The 14,280-nt window shown below is 31.3% G+C and overlaps 2 protein-coding genes across 5 annotated transcripts; one reads left to right on the forward strand and one right to left on the reverse strand.

The window, feature by feature from the left end:
• Positions 1-561: 561 nt before the first annotated feature.
• On the reverse strand, positions 562-7,734 carry LOC109807935 (mitogen-activated protein kinase 15). 4 transcript variants are annotated; one of them, XM_020370670.3, is made up of 11 exons: positions 7,333-7,734; positions 6,981-7,114; positions 4,578-4,986; positions 4,327-4,454; positions 4,178-4,237; positions 3,454-3,603; positions 3,214-3,369; positions 2,920-3,131; positions 2,253-2,354; positions 1,938-2,119; positions 562-1,354 (listed from the first exon to the last, which is right to left on the reverse strand). In XM_020370670.3, exons 2-11 carry the CDS (start codon positions 7,002-7,004, stop codon positions 1,068-1,070), a joined length of 1,710 nt encoding a protein of 569 aa, XP_020226259.1. In that variant the 5' UTR covers positions 7,005-7,114; positions 7,333-7,734; the 3' UTR covers positions 562-1,067. The 4 variants fall into 4 exon arrangements, with proteins under 4 accessions (XP_020226259.1, XP_020226258.1, XP_020226260.1 ...); XM_020370669.3 differs by having other exon boundaries at positions 6,981-7,733; XM_020370671.3 differs by having other exon boundaries at positions 1,953-2,119; positions 6,981-7,732.
• Positions 7,735-11,884: 4,150 nt separating this feature from the next.
• LOC109809054 (small ribosomal subunit protein uS8z/uS8w) lies at positions 11,885-13,148 on the forward strand. Its single transcript, XM_020372274.3, has 4 exons — positions 11,885-12,045; positions 12,151-12,288; positions 12,374-12,534; positions 12,936-13,148. The coding sequence occupies exons 2-4, from the start codon at positions 12,156-12,158 to the stop codon at positions 13,032-13,034; spliced, it is 393 nt and encodes a 130-aa protein (XP_020227863.1). The 5' UTR covers positions 11,885-12,045; positions 12,151-12,155; the 3' UTR covers positions 13,035-13,148.
• The last annotated feature ends 1,132 nt before the right edge of the window (positions 13,149-14,280 follow it).

Here is a 14,280-nt window from a genome sequence, read left to right on the forward strand (position 1 = left end):
TGGTAAGCATCTGACAGTTCTTTTATACTATTGTAGTATTGTTAACATTTGTGCCTACATGTTATTTGCATAATGATGTACACGTAGATAACACGAGATGGTCCGGTTAACAGAACTAAAATAAATGTTTTTTACTTTATCAAGATTTGTAACATCACGACATATATTACATTCAACTTAAACCTTAAATTTAACTACTTATTATTGTATTTAGTTTCTAAGTATACTTAAAATTTGTTAATTAAGTCAATGTTACGTGTAAATTATATCTGTACATTACCTTGTGTGTTAGATAAGAAGTTGTAGCCATGTTTGTAATCCCCAAAATCTTCATGAAACAAGGTAAGGCATTAACAATGACATCGTTCTCCCATGGTTGTAATCAATGATGGTTTTGGCTTGGTATGGCAGTGTGGTGGTTTAGGGATTGCATGGCTGGTTTTGTGAGTCATGGTGTTGCATCATGGAGCTTGGTTTTGAGAAAACATTGGTAGTTTACTCAAAATAAAAAGATGTGTAATTTAGATGAATAAAAATAAAAGAAATTAAAAAAAGTGTACATGCACCACAATGCCAAATAAAATTTGTATTTGCTGAGTTTGCTCGAGACCAATTCCAGTTTCTAATTAATCTTCAGAGACAGAGACATTACAAAGAAGGAACAAATTATTTGACTACAACAAGAAGCCAGTGGGTTATAAAATACAATATCATTGTTATGGATGATGCCCAAAATATGAAGGGAAGGTAATATCAACGGCTTACATTCTGCAAAATATAACAGCACAAACATGTAGCAGCAATTGCACTGCCTTCATTTCATGCTTTCTGATCTTTCGTTCTCTGTTATTAACGAACTAGAGAGTAAGAGTATCGTAATTGGACCACGTGGAACCTTCCACACTTTAAATTGATGAAGCAAATTGCAAGATCTAATAGAACATCAGCTAAGGGTTTAGGGTTTAGGGTTTAGACAATTGATCTGGGTTTCATGTGGGACAAGCGACCCTTGTATGCTGACACAAAGCAGTTGCAGGCTACAAATTCAACATTTCCAAATTCAATAATCAATGCCAACTACCACCAGGTCCACCTTGAGCAGCAGCAGCAACTTTTCGTGCCACGTATTGAGGCTTCGTCTGAAGTCCATTAGCACCTTCAATCCCCTCTTCTGCTCTCTCATTTTTACAGCTTGGGTTTCTTCTTGGATATGAACAGCTTGGAGCAGCAAACTGAACTGGAACAGATGGATTTCTACCCATCCTCCGCTGCTCAGCCTCAGCTGTCACTGCTACCCCACAGTTGTTATAACGCAATACTGAACCTACAACTTTTCCGGGCCGTGCAGCAATGCCTGAAGCATGTGACAGCAACAGAAAGAAGCAAATTTAAAATCAACTCAACAGAAGCATCTATTAGTAAATTTCACACGTAAAGATGTGTGTACCCAAGAGAGAGGTGTAAGGGATGAAAAACATATGAAGGGTGAGAACAGAATGGTAACTTGGAATTCTTTATGAAACCCAAGATCTATAATATCACCATCCTTTGAAGTACCGAGACATCTACATAATATTGTGTCGGACACAACACTTATCAAGAACTTATTCGACATCTCTCCATTGAGTTACAATTAAAATTTTATTTATTTTTTGTTCGGATACCTCTCCAACATAGTTTGGAAACCCCTTTAACACAACTTGGACACCTTTCTGAGACAACTTGGACATAAGCCGAGAGACAAGAGAGTGAGCTGACAGAAGTAAGGAAGAACACGTTCACACAACCAGAAAAAAACTTATTGGTTCAAATAACAATAGCAAAATTTGGCAAGCCTCAAAACACTAAACTCAACACTCTTTGAAGATAATGCCTGTCGATTAAGGATGAGAAATAGGAAGGAAGAAATGAAGAAGGACGAGCAAAATACATTGTACCATCAGTCATCACACCTTGAATATTATGAGGAGCTTGTAAAGGAAGCCTGGTCATTGGGATACCACCAGTCCTACTCCTATCTATGGCTGGCTTCTCAACTTCTTTGATGCTACACTTGGAGAGATCACCTGCAACTTCAGCCATATTGTGTCTTGAGTTATCTGAATACAATACACATGGCCTGCATTTACAGTCTCAAATCAGCACAGATGGCACATTTCAAGAGTGGCTGAATGGGTGTGTGACAAGATAAAAGAGCAATAGCCTAAGAAGAAAGCTACATTTTCCAGAAATATTATAAAAAATTAGGATACCTGGGTAGTGATGCATGCTGCCTCTCAGGAGGAGTAACAGTTCCGCCTTTTCCATAATGCTCCTCAAGATATGCAAATTGCTTCTTGAAGTGGTCCACAGCACTATTCCAAATGTGTTAGAAAAAAGACGGGAGAAAAAACAAAATCTGAACTGGCACTATATAAAGTAAGTAGGAGTGCAAATTTACAAGCCCATAAAAATATGAAATTGCAGTTAAACTTGGGAAAGTTTTCAAAAGTACCCATTAACAAAAGTATCCAGAGGAAATGCTTAAGAAGCTTGAGAATCTAGAGAAGAACAACTTACGCAGAAGTTGGATGGAGAAAAAAAAATGCTTTTATCTCAGAAGATGTTGGATGGACAGGATGGTTCAATAGTAATGATCAGAATCTCTCTTATGTTAAACAGTGAGTTCATTAGAAGAAAGGGAAAATGCAGAACTAGAAGTGGAGAAGAAGAAGATAAACCCTCCAAACTTCTATTTATAAAATGAATTAAAGGGTAAAACAAAAATGTTGATCAAATTTATCAAGTGTTATTGTTTAATAACAATATCAGGAGAAATATCCAACACTATTAAATTTACAGATCCCAACAGAAAGTGTTCAAACTCATGCAAAAGAATAAGTAAAACAGAAATTTTGGTGCAGGTTTGGACAATAATACCTTGGATACATGAATCCTGTTGGCTCTTCTCCCTCTAGATGTTCTTTTAACATCTTCGGATGGTACTCCAAAGTCTCTCGGTATATAAGCTCTCTCACATCTTCCTTTGTTATCCTACATCTCTCAAATTCAAATTCCATCTTTGTAACTGGCTGAGCAGAAGGCTCTCTCTCAACCTTGGCCAAGCCTTTAAAATATGGATCTGCTAGAGCCTAATGATATCATACACAATATTCCCATTAAAACTAAACATGATGGGGGGAAAGTGAACTACAGATGGATGGAAAATTCAACCTCTTCAGCAGTAGGTCGATCCTTAGGTTCAAATGCCAGCATTCTTTCTAATACACGAAGAGCAAGCGGATCTACATTAGGAAACTTTTGGGAGAAAGGAACTGGCTTCTTCTTACGCATGCTGCTCAAGTACCTCCGAGCTTTCTCATTTCGTATCTGTTAATATACTGCCAAGGTTGTATTAAGTAACAAAATTAAGCACACAAATTTGCTAGAAGGATGGACAATTGAACAACAGACCCTAGCAATGGCTTCAGGTGATGGTGTTCCAAGAAAATCAGTCATGATGTCCAATTGATGGACAACATTCTTCCCAGGGAAAAGAGGCTTTCCAGTTAAAAGTTCTGCAAAAATGCAGCCAATGCTCCATATATCTATAGCTGGGGTATACTGAAAGAAAAAAGTTTATAACATTTATTATCCATCTTCATTTCATGAACACAAGCAACTTAATTTTTTTATTTGACTACAAAATAACCGGTACAAACCAATACTGATATAAGTGTGCAACCAAACATTTTCAACTGGAACTTATTAGCATGTGAAACAAACATTGATAGGTGTCATAGAGGGATAAAATAACCTAGTGTCAACACAGGTTCTTTTGTATGTTATAACTTCAACCCTTATAAGTTGTTAACAGCAGTTTGAAAAAAAACAACCTTCAATAATTTTATTAAAAAAAAAAAAAAAGACAAGTTTGTACGAGCAAGAACTATAGCATGGAATCAACATTACAGAAGAAGATGATGATGATGATGATAGTAATAATAATACAAAGCACAAAATTCGAAGAGATGCATGTAATGGTGGCATATTTGCTTGAAGAAAAACACAAAAAAATAATTTGGGGGGGGGGGGGGGTGTGGAACAATGTGCTCAAACTTTTAGATTTCAAGCAGTGATAAATATATGAGATAAAGAGAGCAGTGATCCAGGATAAAAGCGGTAACAGATATTGAACCTTGGAGAAAAAGGATCCACACAATTCAGGAGCTCTATACCACCTTGTTGCAACGTAATCCTGTGAGGAAAACAAGTGGGAAAAAATGCATGATGACCATAGAAGGAGAGCTATACTGAAGCTATTTCAGAGGAGAAAAGGTTTCTTACTGTCCAAAATATAGCAGTTGGCGTATCATTGAAAGCCACTCTAGCAAGACCAAAGTCACAAATCTTCAGCTTGCAGTCAGCATTTGCTAAAATATTTTTCGGCTTTAGATCTCGGTGAAAAACATTTGCTACAAGCCCATTAGAAAGTTTAAAATCAGTCATAATGATCACGTGATTTAGCAACTATTAACCACGAAAAATCTACATTAGGAAATCTAAAAACAAAACTAGCTAAATATAAAGATCATAACCTGTGTGTATATACTTCAAGCCTCGAAGAAGCTGATAGAGAAAAAACTGGTAATGCTCTGGAGTTAAATCATCATTTGCTTTGATGACCTGATGTAAATCAGATTCCATTAGTTCAAAAACAACATATATGTCTTTGAATTCCCTTCTAGAAGGAGGCAACAAAATATGCTTGATCTCCACAATATCAGGATGGCGTAAGAGTCTAAGAAGCTTGATCTCACGAAGAATGCGGGTGGCATCAGAAACATGTTCAAATATGTCATTGATTTTCTTTATTGCAACCTTTTCACCGGTGTGTGTATCATATGCAGAGCAAACAACACCATAGCTTCCTTTACCAATTACTTCCTCTATTCTGTATCTACTCCCTTCGCCATATTCTGTAAAAAAGTCTACATCTATAGATGACTGCATAACACAACAAATTAGACATTGTGAATATACCAAACAAGGCCAACGTCTTGATTTAAATGAGCTGCAACACATTTGAGGCTCCATGTCCCCAAGATATATAGGAAACCAGAATGAGCTATTATATAATTTATACAAGAAAGTTGCAAGCTCAGCATCTAAAGTTTGTGTCCATCCACAAACAGAAGAGAATAAAGCTAGCTAACAACTTTTAGACAATGAATATCACTGCAGTTAATTGTATTGAGTTTTATAAAATCAACTAGAGCTTATTAGACCCATTCCTCTAACAATAATGGAAATTCTTTTTTCTAGAGCTTTTAAATCCAATATTTTGAATTTATTAAAGTATAATTGAATTTATAAGGATAAAAAAGAAAACAAATCAAATAGAATCTCTATTTGTTGCAAGCAGATTTCACAAAACTATTCATGAAAGCATAAATTCAAGTACACCCAGTTAAAATGTAACAAGGAAAAAGTAAAAGGAAAACTAAAACTAACTACAAAACAAAACACAGCCTATACTTATTCTAGTTGTACTAACAAGTATCCAAAATATTGCACATGGATTCTTGAATTTAGTAAAATTTTAAAATTCAAATTAAGATAAAAAGAATGTTTAAAATTATTATAAAGTAGATATGCATAATTTAATCAAATAAATTGGAATTTGAAAAGTAGAGAGAGAGAGAGAGAGAAGTTAGGAATAACAAACGTCTTTTTTAAAGAGAGAATAAACTAAGAGATTAAGTTAATTTCCAGAAAATGTATTCTAATTTTAAATATATATATATATATATATATATATGTATCTATATATATGTGTGTGTGTGTCTATATATATATATTGATGGTTGTTTAAAAATAACCATTGAATCTTGTTCATGAAAATTCAATGTTTAATTAAGCACCATGATCATGATCCTCACTTGCAAACAACCACAAAAAGCAAGTGTAACATTGTTGGAAGAAAGGAAAGTTTGAAGAAAAAAGGGAAGCTCAAAATGAACTGAGAGTATTATCCGTAAAAGGAAAGTTAGAAGAATAAGAACTACAAAGTCTTATCTAATTTTATGCTTGTTTCATTTTACATCCACGTAAAACCAAAATCACATTGTTGCTATCTAATTTAACGTAGCAGCAGCTTTGTATAGCTTCTGAGAACTGTCATTTACGAATGTATACAGTAGTGGACAATTAACCAAACATTATGTAAATGAGATTAGCTACATAGACCACATGACGTCATTATTCTCAATCAAAAACCAAACTCCACCAATAGTCTCATGACTTGTAGCAAGCCCGGGTAAAGGATGAGGGTTGTATTACATGCAATGTGAAACTTGTTGAAACCTTCACATAAAAGGGAAGTCAAAGCAGAAAAATAACGATAGGTTATTTGGAGTACATAAGTCCCATGTATTTGATGAAGAAAGATAGAATGTTACGAGATTATCTCACTTTCAAGAGTAAGGATTCTAATTTACTATATAACAGTAGATCATTCCACATGCTGTTTCATGAAAAAAGTTTCCTGGTTTTTGTAATATTTAAACTGACATGAACAGTGAAACAATTTCTTTATTTTTTAAAGAATCCATTGGGAATTTTGCAATCGTTTGGTCATAGGGTAGGGGGAAAAAATCTTTATGCAGGATCTCTCACAAACCAAAGTAACTCTCGGAACCAGACAGAATGTCTCACGTACAATACAGTCAAAATTGAAAGAGATTCAAAAAAAGAAAAAAAAAGTTTTCAGAGCCTGGGACCAAACAATACTAGAAGATATGAAAGAACAAAATCTCAATACCAAGAGTACAAATCCTATCCAAACTACATAAAGATGCAGAAATCAGTACAAACAAGGAACAATCATTGTGTTCAATACCCATTACCCACCTAAAATATACCCACGAACATAATCCAACAATGCAACACAAACACACATCTACACAAAGTGTGCACGTATGTTGATCGAGTAACTTTACCTTTTTTCTCTGATCATGTGGCATCTTGGCAACTAAGCATAAAACTCTTCAATGATCCTACAACCCCAACCGCGACTCAAATTCAGATCACCAAACTCCCACTTCCTGTTAATTTAACACCGCACTAGAATCCCCTGATCTCGAGGGGTGATCAAAAAGCAATAATCAAAAAAGGTGCAAAAAGAAAATTGGATAAATTAAGGAGTAAAAAATAAAGAACTTTAGAGCTCAATGATATGAAGACAAGGCCAGTAAAATTTGGCGGCTAAAAACTACACTTCACAGCACTGAGTAAGAGACGGAGAATTCAGAAGAGGAAACAAGAACAACATAGACAATTTGGCGGAAGTACCAAAATATAGTTGTAAATGCCCCAGATACAGATCACGTTGGAGAATAAGTTATTCTAATGAATTGAGCTGCGAATAAGCGGAAAAAACTAATCTTGTGGCGATGATCACTAACGGGGCTGAAGGGTATGAATAAAAAATAATAAACAGAGGCAGAGAGAAAAAAGGAAATGGTAGCGAATATGATTCGTTTTGAGAGAAAGCGGGGAATTGAAGAAGCGGATTCTAGAGATTGGAATGGAGAAGTGAGAGTGGGAAAAGGAAAGGAAAGGTTTTAGATCTCAGAGAGAGAGTCCCAGAGACACAGAGAACATGTAATGTAGTTGAAGTTGAAGAAGGGTCTGGCGTGGTGACTCTGTAAGTTCAGGAACAGAGAGACAAGCTCGTCATAAAGGGAACAAGACTGGGATATAATAATAATAATAATTTATAATCTATAATATTAATAAAAAATATATTGGTGTTATTGTTTTTATACTTCTTTACCCTTAAATTAAAGAGAATACTCTCAAACTTCTTTATCAATTTTTCAGACAATTATGTCTTTATAACATTTTTAAAATGACGAAAAATTTAATCTACTTTTATTTTTGTATTAATAGTTTTTTTTTTTTTTTTTTACATTGGAGACTGTTCTTGGATAAGGCCTTAGGTGGAAGAGAGATTGGGTGAATTCATAATTGATAATAATTGAGACATGACTGACTCATTTATGATTATTAATAAAGGACGCAGAAGAGAAAGTAACATGAAAATAATTTGAGAATTTGAAACCGGATAAATAATAAAAGGAAAAATATTGCGAATAGTTACTGGAACCTGTTCGCTTGGTATGAGATTTAGGAGTGAAGACCTAAGATCCACATCATTTCTTTTCCTCTCCAACTAGAAATCCTAATTTGCAGGTAATCACTGGAAAAAGCAAAAAATATTGCGGGTAATCACTTGTGCATTACATTATGAGTTCAAATAGCATATTCTTCCTAATTTTCTCAAAAACTTAGTTTTTCCAAAATCCTAGTTGTAAAACTTATGGAGAAACATACCTCAACACTTGTTACAAATGTTAAGAATATCTTTTTGTCTAAACTTAAGTTCTTTGACTCTTTTGTTCCATAAATATTTTACATATTATGTTAATTTTTTTAAACATAATTCATACAATATTTTAAAATTAATAATTAATGGTTAATTTATACTCTTAGAACATGATTTCTACTTAAGTTTAATATAATTTGAAAAAATAATCTAAAAATTAAATTAAATAAACAATAAAATTTGATTAAAACATACACCTATTCATATCTTAGATATTATCATAATAACATATATTAAAGTAAGAATTTATAAATATTTTTTTAATTGATAAAAATGTATAACTCTTTTTTTTTAATATACTCTTTTATAAGTAAAGTGATATTTTTAATCATAATTTTATATTCAAGTTAAAAGTATTCTTAGTTAAAGTATACAATTATTAAATCATTTACTAACGACTTTTAACTTGTTATTTAGTTATAATTTAGATAAAATTTAATATTTTAAAATAATTTTAGTGTCATTTAATTTATTTCATATCAATTGATTTATGTTGTTATAAAGTGTAAGCCAGTTCTCCTTATTTTTTTTAAAAAAAATATAATATAATAACAAGAATATTTGTAACTCAACCTAAAAAATCTATCCTTAAACCAAATATCAACTAATCATAGTAGCATTCATGAAGTCACGTATGCCATATATATACAAGATTCACATTATGCAAGGTGCTATCAATGATGACACCCAAACCCTTCCAAATCCTTTTTCAGTTCCCTACTTGTGGGAGATATTATATCTCCTACTCTTAGTTGAGGTCGGGGGAATAACGTGTTTAAAGTTGAAACTTCTAACCTTGTTTCATATGTTTGTTCTTTTGAATAGGCTAAACTAGAAAAATAGAAAGAGGACCAAGTGTTCCTTTCCAGCATATTCGTTGTAGATGTGAGCTGTGGGTAGAAAGGCTTTACATTTTGAAGTAGACAGGAAGACACGTTGTCATGTGATGCTTTTCAATATTTTAAGATAAGACGGTAGCAGTTTTGTATCCCTTCCTCTTATGCACATGTAGAGAACATGCATTTGGGTGCCTTCAATTGAAAATACCATTTACGTTGGTTTGTTTGAAATTAATTAAATTAGATAAAACTGAGTTTTAATTGTTGATATTATTTAAAAATTATATATAGACTAATTTAAGATGTGAATTCTATATTAAAATGTGTTCTTGATCTGAATTATGTCAAATTTGACACAAGTAAAATTTTAAATAATTATCAGTTAGTAATTTATCTGATTATAAACTACAGACTTGATGAAGGATTATTAATTTATTATTTTGAACTTGAATTACGTTAATTCAAAAGAATTAAGTGTTAGATGAGTATCAAGTATCGAAATGTAAGGCTAGTTAAATAGACGATTTTTCTCAACTTCAAACTCATTTTTAAGTCACATTAAGTGTGGTGAGATTAATTGATGACTCACTAGTAGAAATGAATGAGAAAATATAGTCTATTTCTTTAGAGTTGAAGTGACAGATTAATTTACTAAAACTTAGGAATGATAATGGAGCCCTGTCCCGTAAAAGGTAGGGCGAGTTCGAGTTTAGGTTTTAAAGATGTGATTCAAAACTCATTCCATTTGTAATGACCTGAACAAACTGTAGTGAGAAGAATTCAAAGATTGTATAAATATAAAATTATATAGTTGAGCGTGCTTGACTTATAATAGTTTAGGAATAAGTGACCTTTTGAAAATTTTTTCATAAGATGTGTGAGTGAGGATAAAATATGCTAAAAAGTCTTATATTACTTTGTGGGGTTAGTCGTTAATCCTAAAAAGTGGATGAGCATCTCATAAAAGGTTATCTATGGAAGATTTTGATCAGTGAAAGATTCTGACTAATGAAAAATTGTGTAAAGTGTCACCCTGTAAAGTAAAGTGGAACCGTTGACATGTCATATCTGAGGGATGTTACACCATCTCCATCGAATTTTATCGGATTCAGATAAACCCACAAGGACCCATCACAATTTTTTTTGAATTTTAATTTACTTATAAATTTTAAATAAATTAAATTATAAGTTAATAATTATGTTACAATATATAATAATAATAATAATAATAATAATAATAATAATTAAGAAATAACTCATAAAATAGAAATTTAAGAATTAAATTACATTTTTAATTAAATGTATAGTTTTAAGTTTGTTACTTAGTCATCTTAGTAATTTGAATTATTTAATTATTAAAAGAATTAATTTCTATTTTAATATTTATAAAAATTTTAAATTTAACTTTAATTTTTATATTTATATATTTATGTATATATATATATTTCGCAAAAAAAAAATAGTGTGATGGGTATGAGATGAGGTAGAAAATTACATACCTGAACCCAATTTTTCAAGTCGAGAAAAATTTGTACTTAATCAAAGTAGGATTTCCATGTCAAAATTGGATTGGGGTCCAATGGGTACTCATGGGTACAAGTTTAGTTATCATACCTTAATTGACAACAAAAATGTTAACTCATTTCTATTTAATACAATACTTAATTTATTTTATATAAAATGTACATATTATTTCTTAATTATATAAAAATATAAATTTATTTAGACATTAAATAATATAGAAGAGTATGAGACTAAATTTCCTCAAAAAAAAGTATGAGACTAAATTAAGTAGTTGAACATGTCCTCTCCCAAATAATTAATTTATCAAATTGGCTAGTTAGGCAAGACGAGAATAAGATAGATTAGCAGATTAAATTACCTTATTTACTTTATATTTTTTTGACAGTTAAGTAATTAGTTGACTTAATTTATGACATCAACTTACTTTATCATCTATGATGACAAGTTAATATCTCATGATATGATTATAAGCTATTGGCGTAGAAAATTGTTGTTTTGGACCAAACTCAATACAAGTTAAAAATAATAATAAACAATAAACTTAGTTAAATAGATTTTGTAACAACTAAAACACGCCTAAAAGTCCTTACCAATTGAGAGACAATTGAAAGATCAACTGTATTTTCTACAAATATGATAGTCTTATTATATTCTAATTAATGAATTTTTATCTTAACAATAAAACTAGATTTAAAAGCATTAAGATAAGATAAAAATTTTTCGCTTTCCTTGTCTAAATATATTATATTATATTTTAAAGATAAAAGTAAATATAATAAGTATTAATTTACAAAATATATATCAATATGTATTATATAATATTAATTTATATAAAATTATATATTATAGAGTATAAAATGATTTATAATATATATTATAAAATTTGTATTTGATATTTTCTCTTATATATAATTATAATAAGATTGACATGTAAATTTAAAGTATATTATTAATTAAAATACAACCTTTTTATTTAACATGTAAAATATTTTATACTAATTTATAAAAAGACACATTAAGTTTATTTCTTAGGGATATTTTTGAAAAAAAAAGTTAAAAATTTAATATATTGGTAAAAGTTGGGAGTGTAAATAGCAATTCCCTAAAAACTGTACAATAAGGCCCAAAAGGTTTGAAGCTCCTAAACCCTAGATACATACTCTGAGCCTGAGTTTCTTATTTCCGTACTGTTCAGTTCTTGACGAAAAGCACGGGAGCCGCCGTTTCCTGAGGCATCTCTTCTCTTCTGTGTTGGTAAGAATAACATTATTCTCTCCCTTCGTAAAAAGTGATTCCATTAGAGTCTGATTAAGTTTATGTGATATAGTTGATTGATTCTTATTCAAATTTGCGTGTCAGCGACTATGGTTAGGGTTAGTGTGTTGAATGATGCTCTCAAGAGCATGTACAATGCTGAGAAAAGAGGGAAGCGTCAAGTTATGATTAGGCCATCCTCCAAAGTCATTATCAAATTCCTTTTGGTGATGCAAAAGCATGGTATCTTTCAATAATCAAAGTTTTTTTCGGTTTAATTATTTAGTCTATGTATTAAATTATTGTGTGTTTGATCCTTAAAATGTAGGATACATTGGAGAGTTTGAATATGTCGATGACCACAGGGCTGGTAAAATCGTGGTTGAATTGAATGGCAGATTGAACAAGTGTGGGGTTATTAGTCCGCGTTTTGATGTGGGTGTCAAAGAGATTGAAGGTTGGACTGCTAGGCTTCTTCCCTCAAGACAGGTCTGTTTAAGTGTCTTTTTCCTTTTGTTTCATACCCTTCTTGCCATGTTCTTGCCATGTTCTTATAAGTGTATTTTCATGTGTTGCCTTCGTTCTAAATTATTTGAGAACTGTGACCCTTTGTATAAAGGGTTATCATGACATTATATTGAATATTTTACTTTAAAGTTTAGGAATTTTATGTAAGGATTTATTAATGTTAAGGTCTCTTGATTATATGGTTGATTTATTTTCAGCTCCACTTATCCCAGCTTTGGATTTACACTAGTTATGAAGTTTTGTTATATTATATTGATCAACTGTAGAACTATCCATTATATGTGATTGATCACTATTATATGTTGAATGTAAATGGTTCCTCCATGTATACCTTACCTTTTTGATGTACACTAATTATGCAGTTTGGGTATATTGTATTGACTACCTCGGCTGGCATCATGGATCATGAGGAGGCTAGGAGAAAGAATGTCGGTGGTAAGGTCTTGGGCTTCTTCTACTAGTTTATTTTTATTGAGGATGAAAGTGATTTTAATTTTGAGATTTGTCGTTGTAATTGGAAATATGCTAGCGTCCAGTAATATCAAGCATAATAAGAGCTGTTTTATGGTTCTTTATTTTGTTTGCAAAATCAAGTTGGTAACTATTACTTTCCCATTCATTTCTTTATCATTATTCATTATTCAAAATGTACTGCACAAGTTATTTTAATCGATAAGAACTTTGATTAGAAAGTGGGAACATCATAGTGGAAGCAGAGGGATGTTCGAGTTATAGTTTGATATTGCATTGAATATATCAATTCTGAAATCAGTGGATATTGGCTTTCAGAAAAGAATTTTTGTTAAAAAAATATTAAATTTATACAGATTTTATTTTTTTTTATCAATAAGAATTGAAAATCCTCCCGATACTGTATTCAGAACCAGGGGATTTCAAACCACTCACTCACACTCTCACAGTACTGTATTTGAATTTTTTGATAGTAGGAATTTTTTCATACTATTCTAATTCTGTATCCTCTCGAATTCACACATACAAAAATCCTGGCACTCATTGAAAGTTCAATATCTATTTATTGATTTACTATAAAAAGAAATAATTTAATTTAATATCATTAATGTTAATGTTCGAAGTATAATTCGGAGACTTCCTCTTTAACCATTTAATAAAGAGACACTCCAATGAGGCAATAAATTATCAATTAGTTAATGAAATCATCTGTTAGTTAGATAACCGAGCATTTAAAGCATGTTAGGAATATGACTCTAGAATATTTGTATGAAAAAAATTGTTTAAAGGATAAATATATACCTCGGTAGTCTCTTTACATTGAACGAATTATTCTCTTATTGAAAGATAGATATATTAATTATTATAATTTTTGGCATAACATAATCAAAAACTGATTCTAGTAGTAAGAATATGCATCCTTTGTAAGAGTTGTGGATGAACAGCGTGTATGGATACACTTATGGATTCACAATTAAGGCGAATTTTTACATCTCGCTCGAAGGAACTGTAGTTCATACTTGATTATTTACAATCTGATCACAGAAAAAGTATGGTACTATGTAGTTCATACATGGTTATTTACAATCTGATCACAGAAGTATTTACATTATTAGTCTGTATTATTTTAATTCAAATGTTTTTCAAGTAACTGTAATTTTATAGTATGTTTGGATGATGAATTTAAATGGAGTAATTCATCTATTTTGAAAATTTTCAAATTCTTAAAGTGAAATA

Source organism: Cajanus cajan, chromosome 5 (genome assembly GCF_000230855.2).
Source record: "Cajanus cajan strain Asha chromosome 5, NIPB_CcT2T_4, whole genome shotgun sequence".
Lineage (NCBI taxonomy): Eukaryota > Viridiplantae > Streptophyta > Magnoliopsida > Fabales > Fabaceae > Cajanus > Cajanus cajan.

What these genes read in the sequence shown, in the direction of transcription:
- LOC109807935 (XM_020370670.3), bottom strand. Translation starts at nt 7,004, where the DNA reads ATGCCACATGATCAGAGAAAAAAG. An exon ending in CAACTGCTATATTTTGGACA is followed by an intron (nt 4,238 to 4,326) that starts GTAAGAAACCTT and finishes TTTTCCTCACAG; the next exon opens with GATTACGTTGCAACAAGGTG. An exon ending in ATCGACCTACTGCTGAAGAG is followed by an intron (nt 3,132 to 3,213) that starts GTTGAATTTTCC and finishes TGATATCATTAG; the next exon opens with GCTCTAGCAGATCCATATTT.
- LOC109809054 (XM_020372274.3), top strand. Translation starts at nt 12,156, where the DNA reads ATGGTTAGGGTTAGTGTGTTGAATGATGCTCTCAAGAGCATGTACAAT. An exon ending in TTTGGTGATGCAAAAGCATG is followed by an intron (nt 12,289 to 12,373) that starts GTATCTTTCAAT and finishes CTTAAAATGTAG; the next exon opens with GATACATTGGAGAGTTTGAA. An exon ending in GGCTTCTTCCCTCAAGACAG is followed by an intron (nt 12,535 to 12,935) that starts GTCTGTTTAAGT and finishes CTAATTATGCAG; the next exon opens with TTTGGGTATATTGTATTGAC.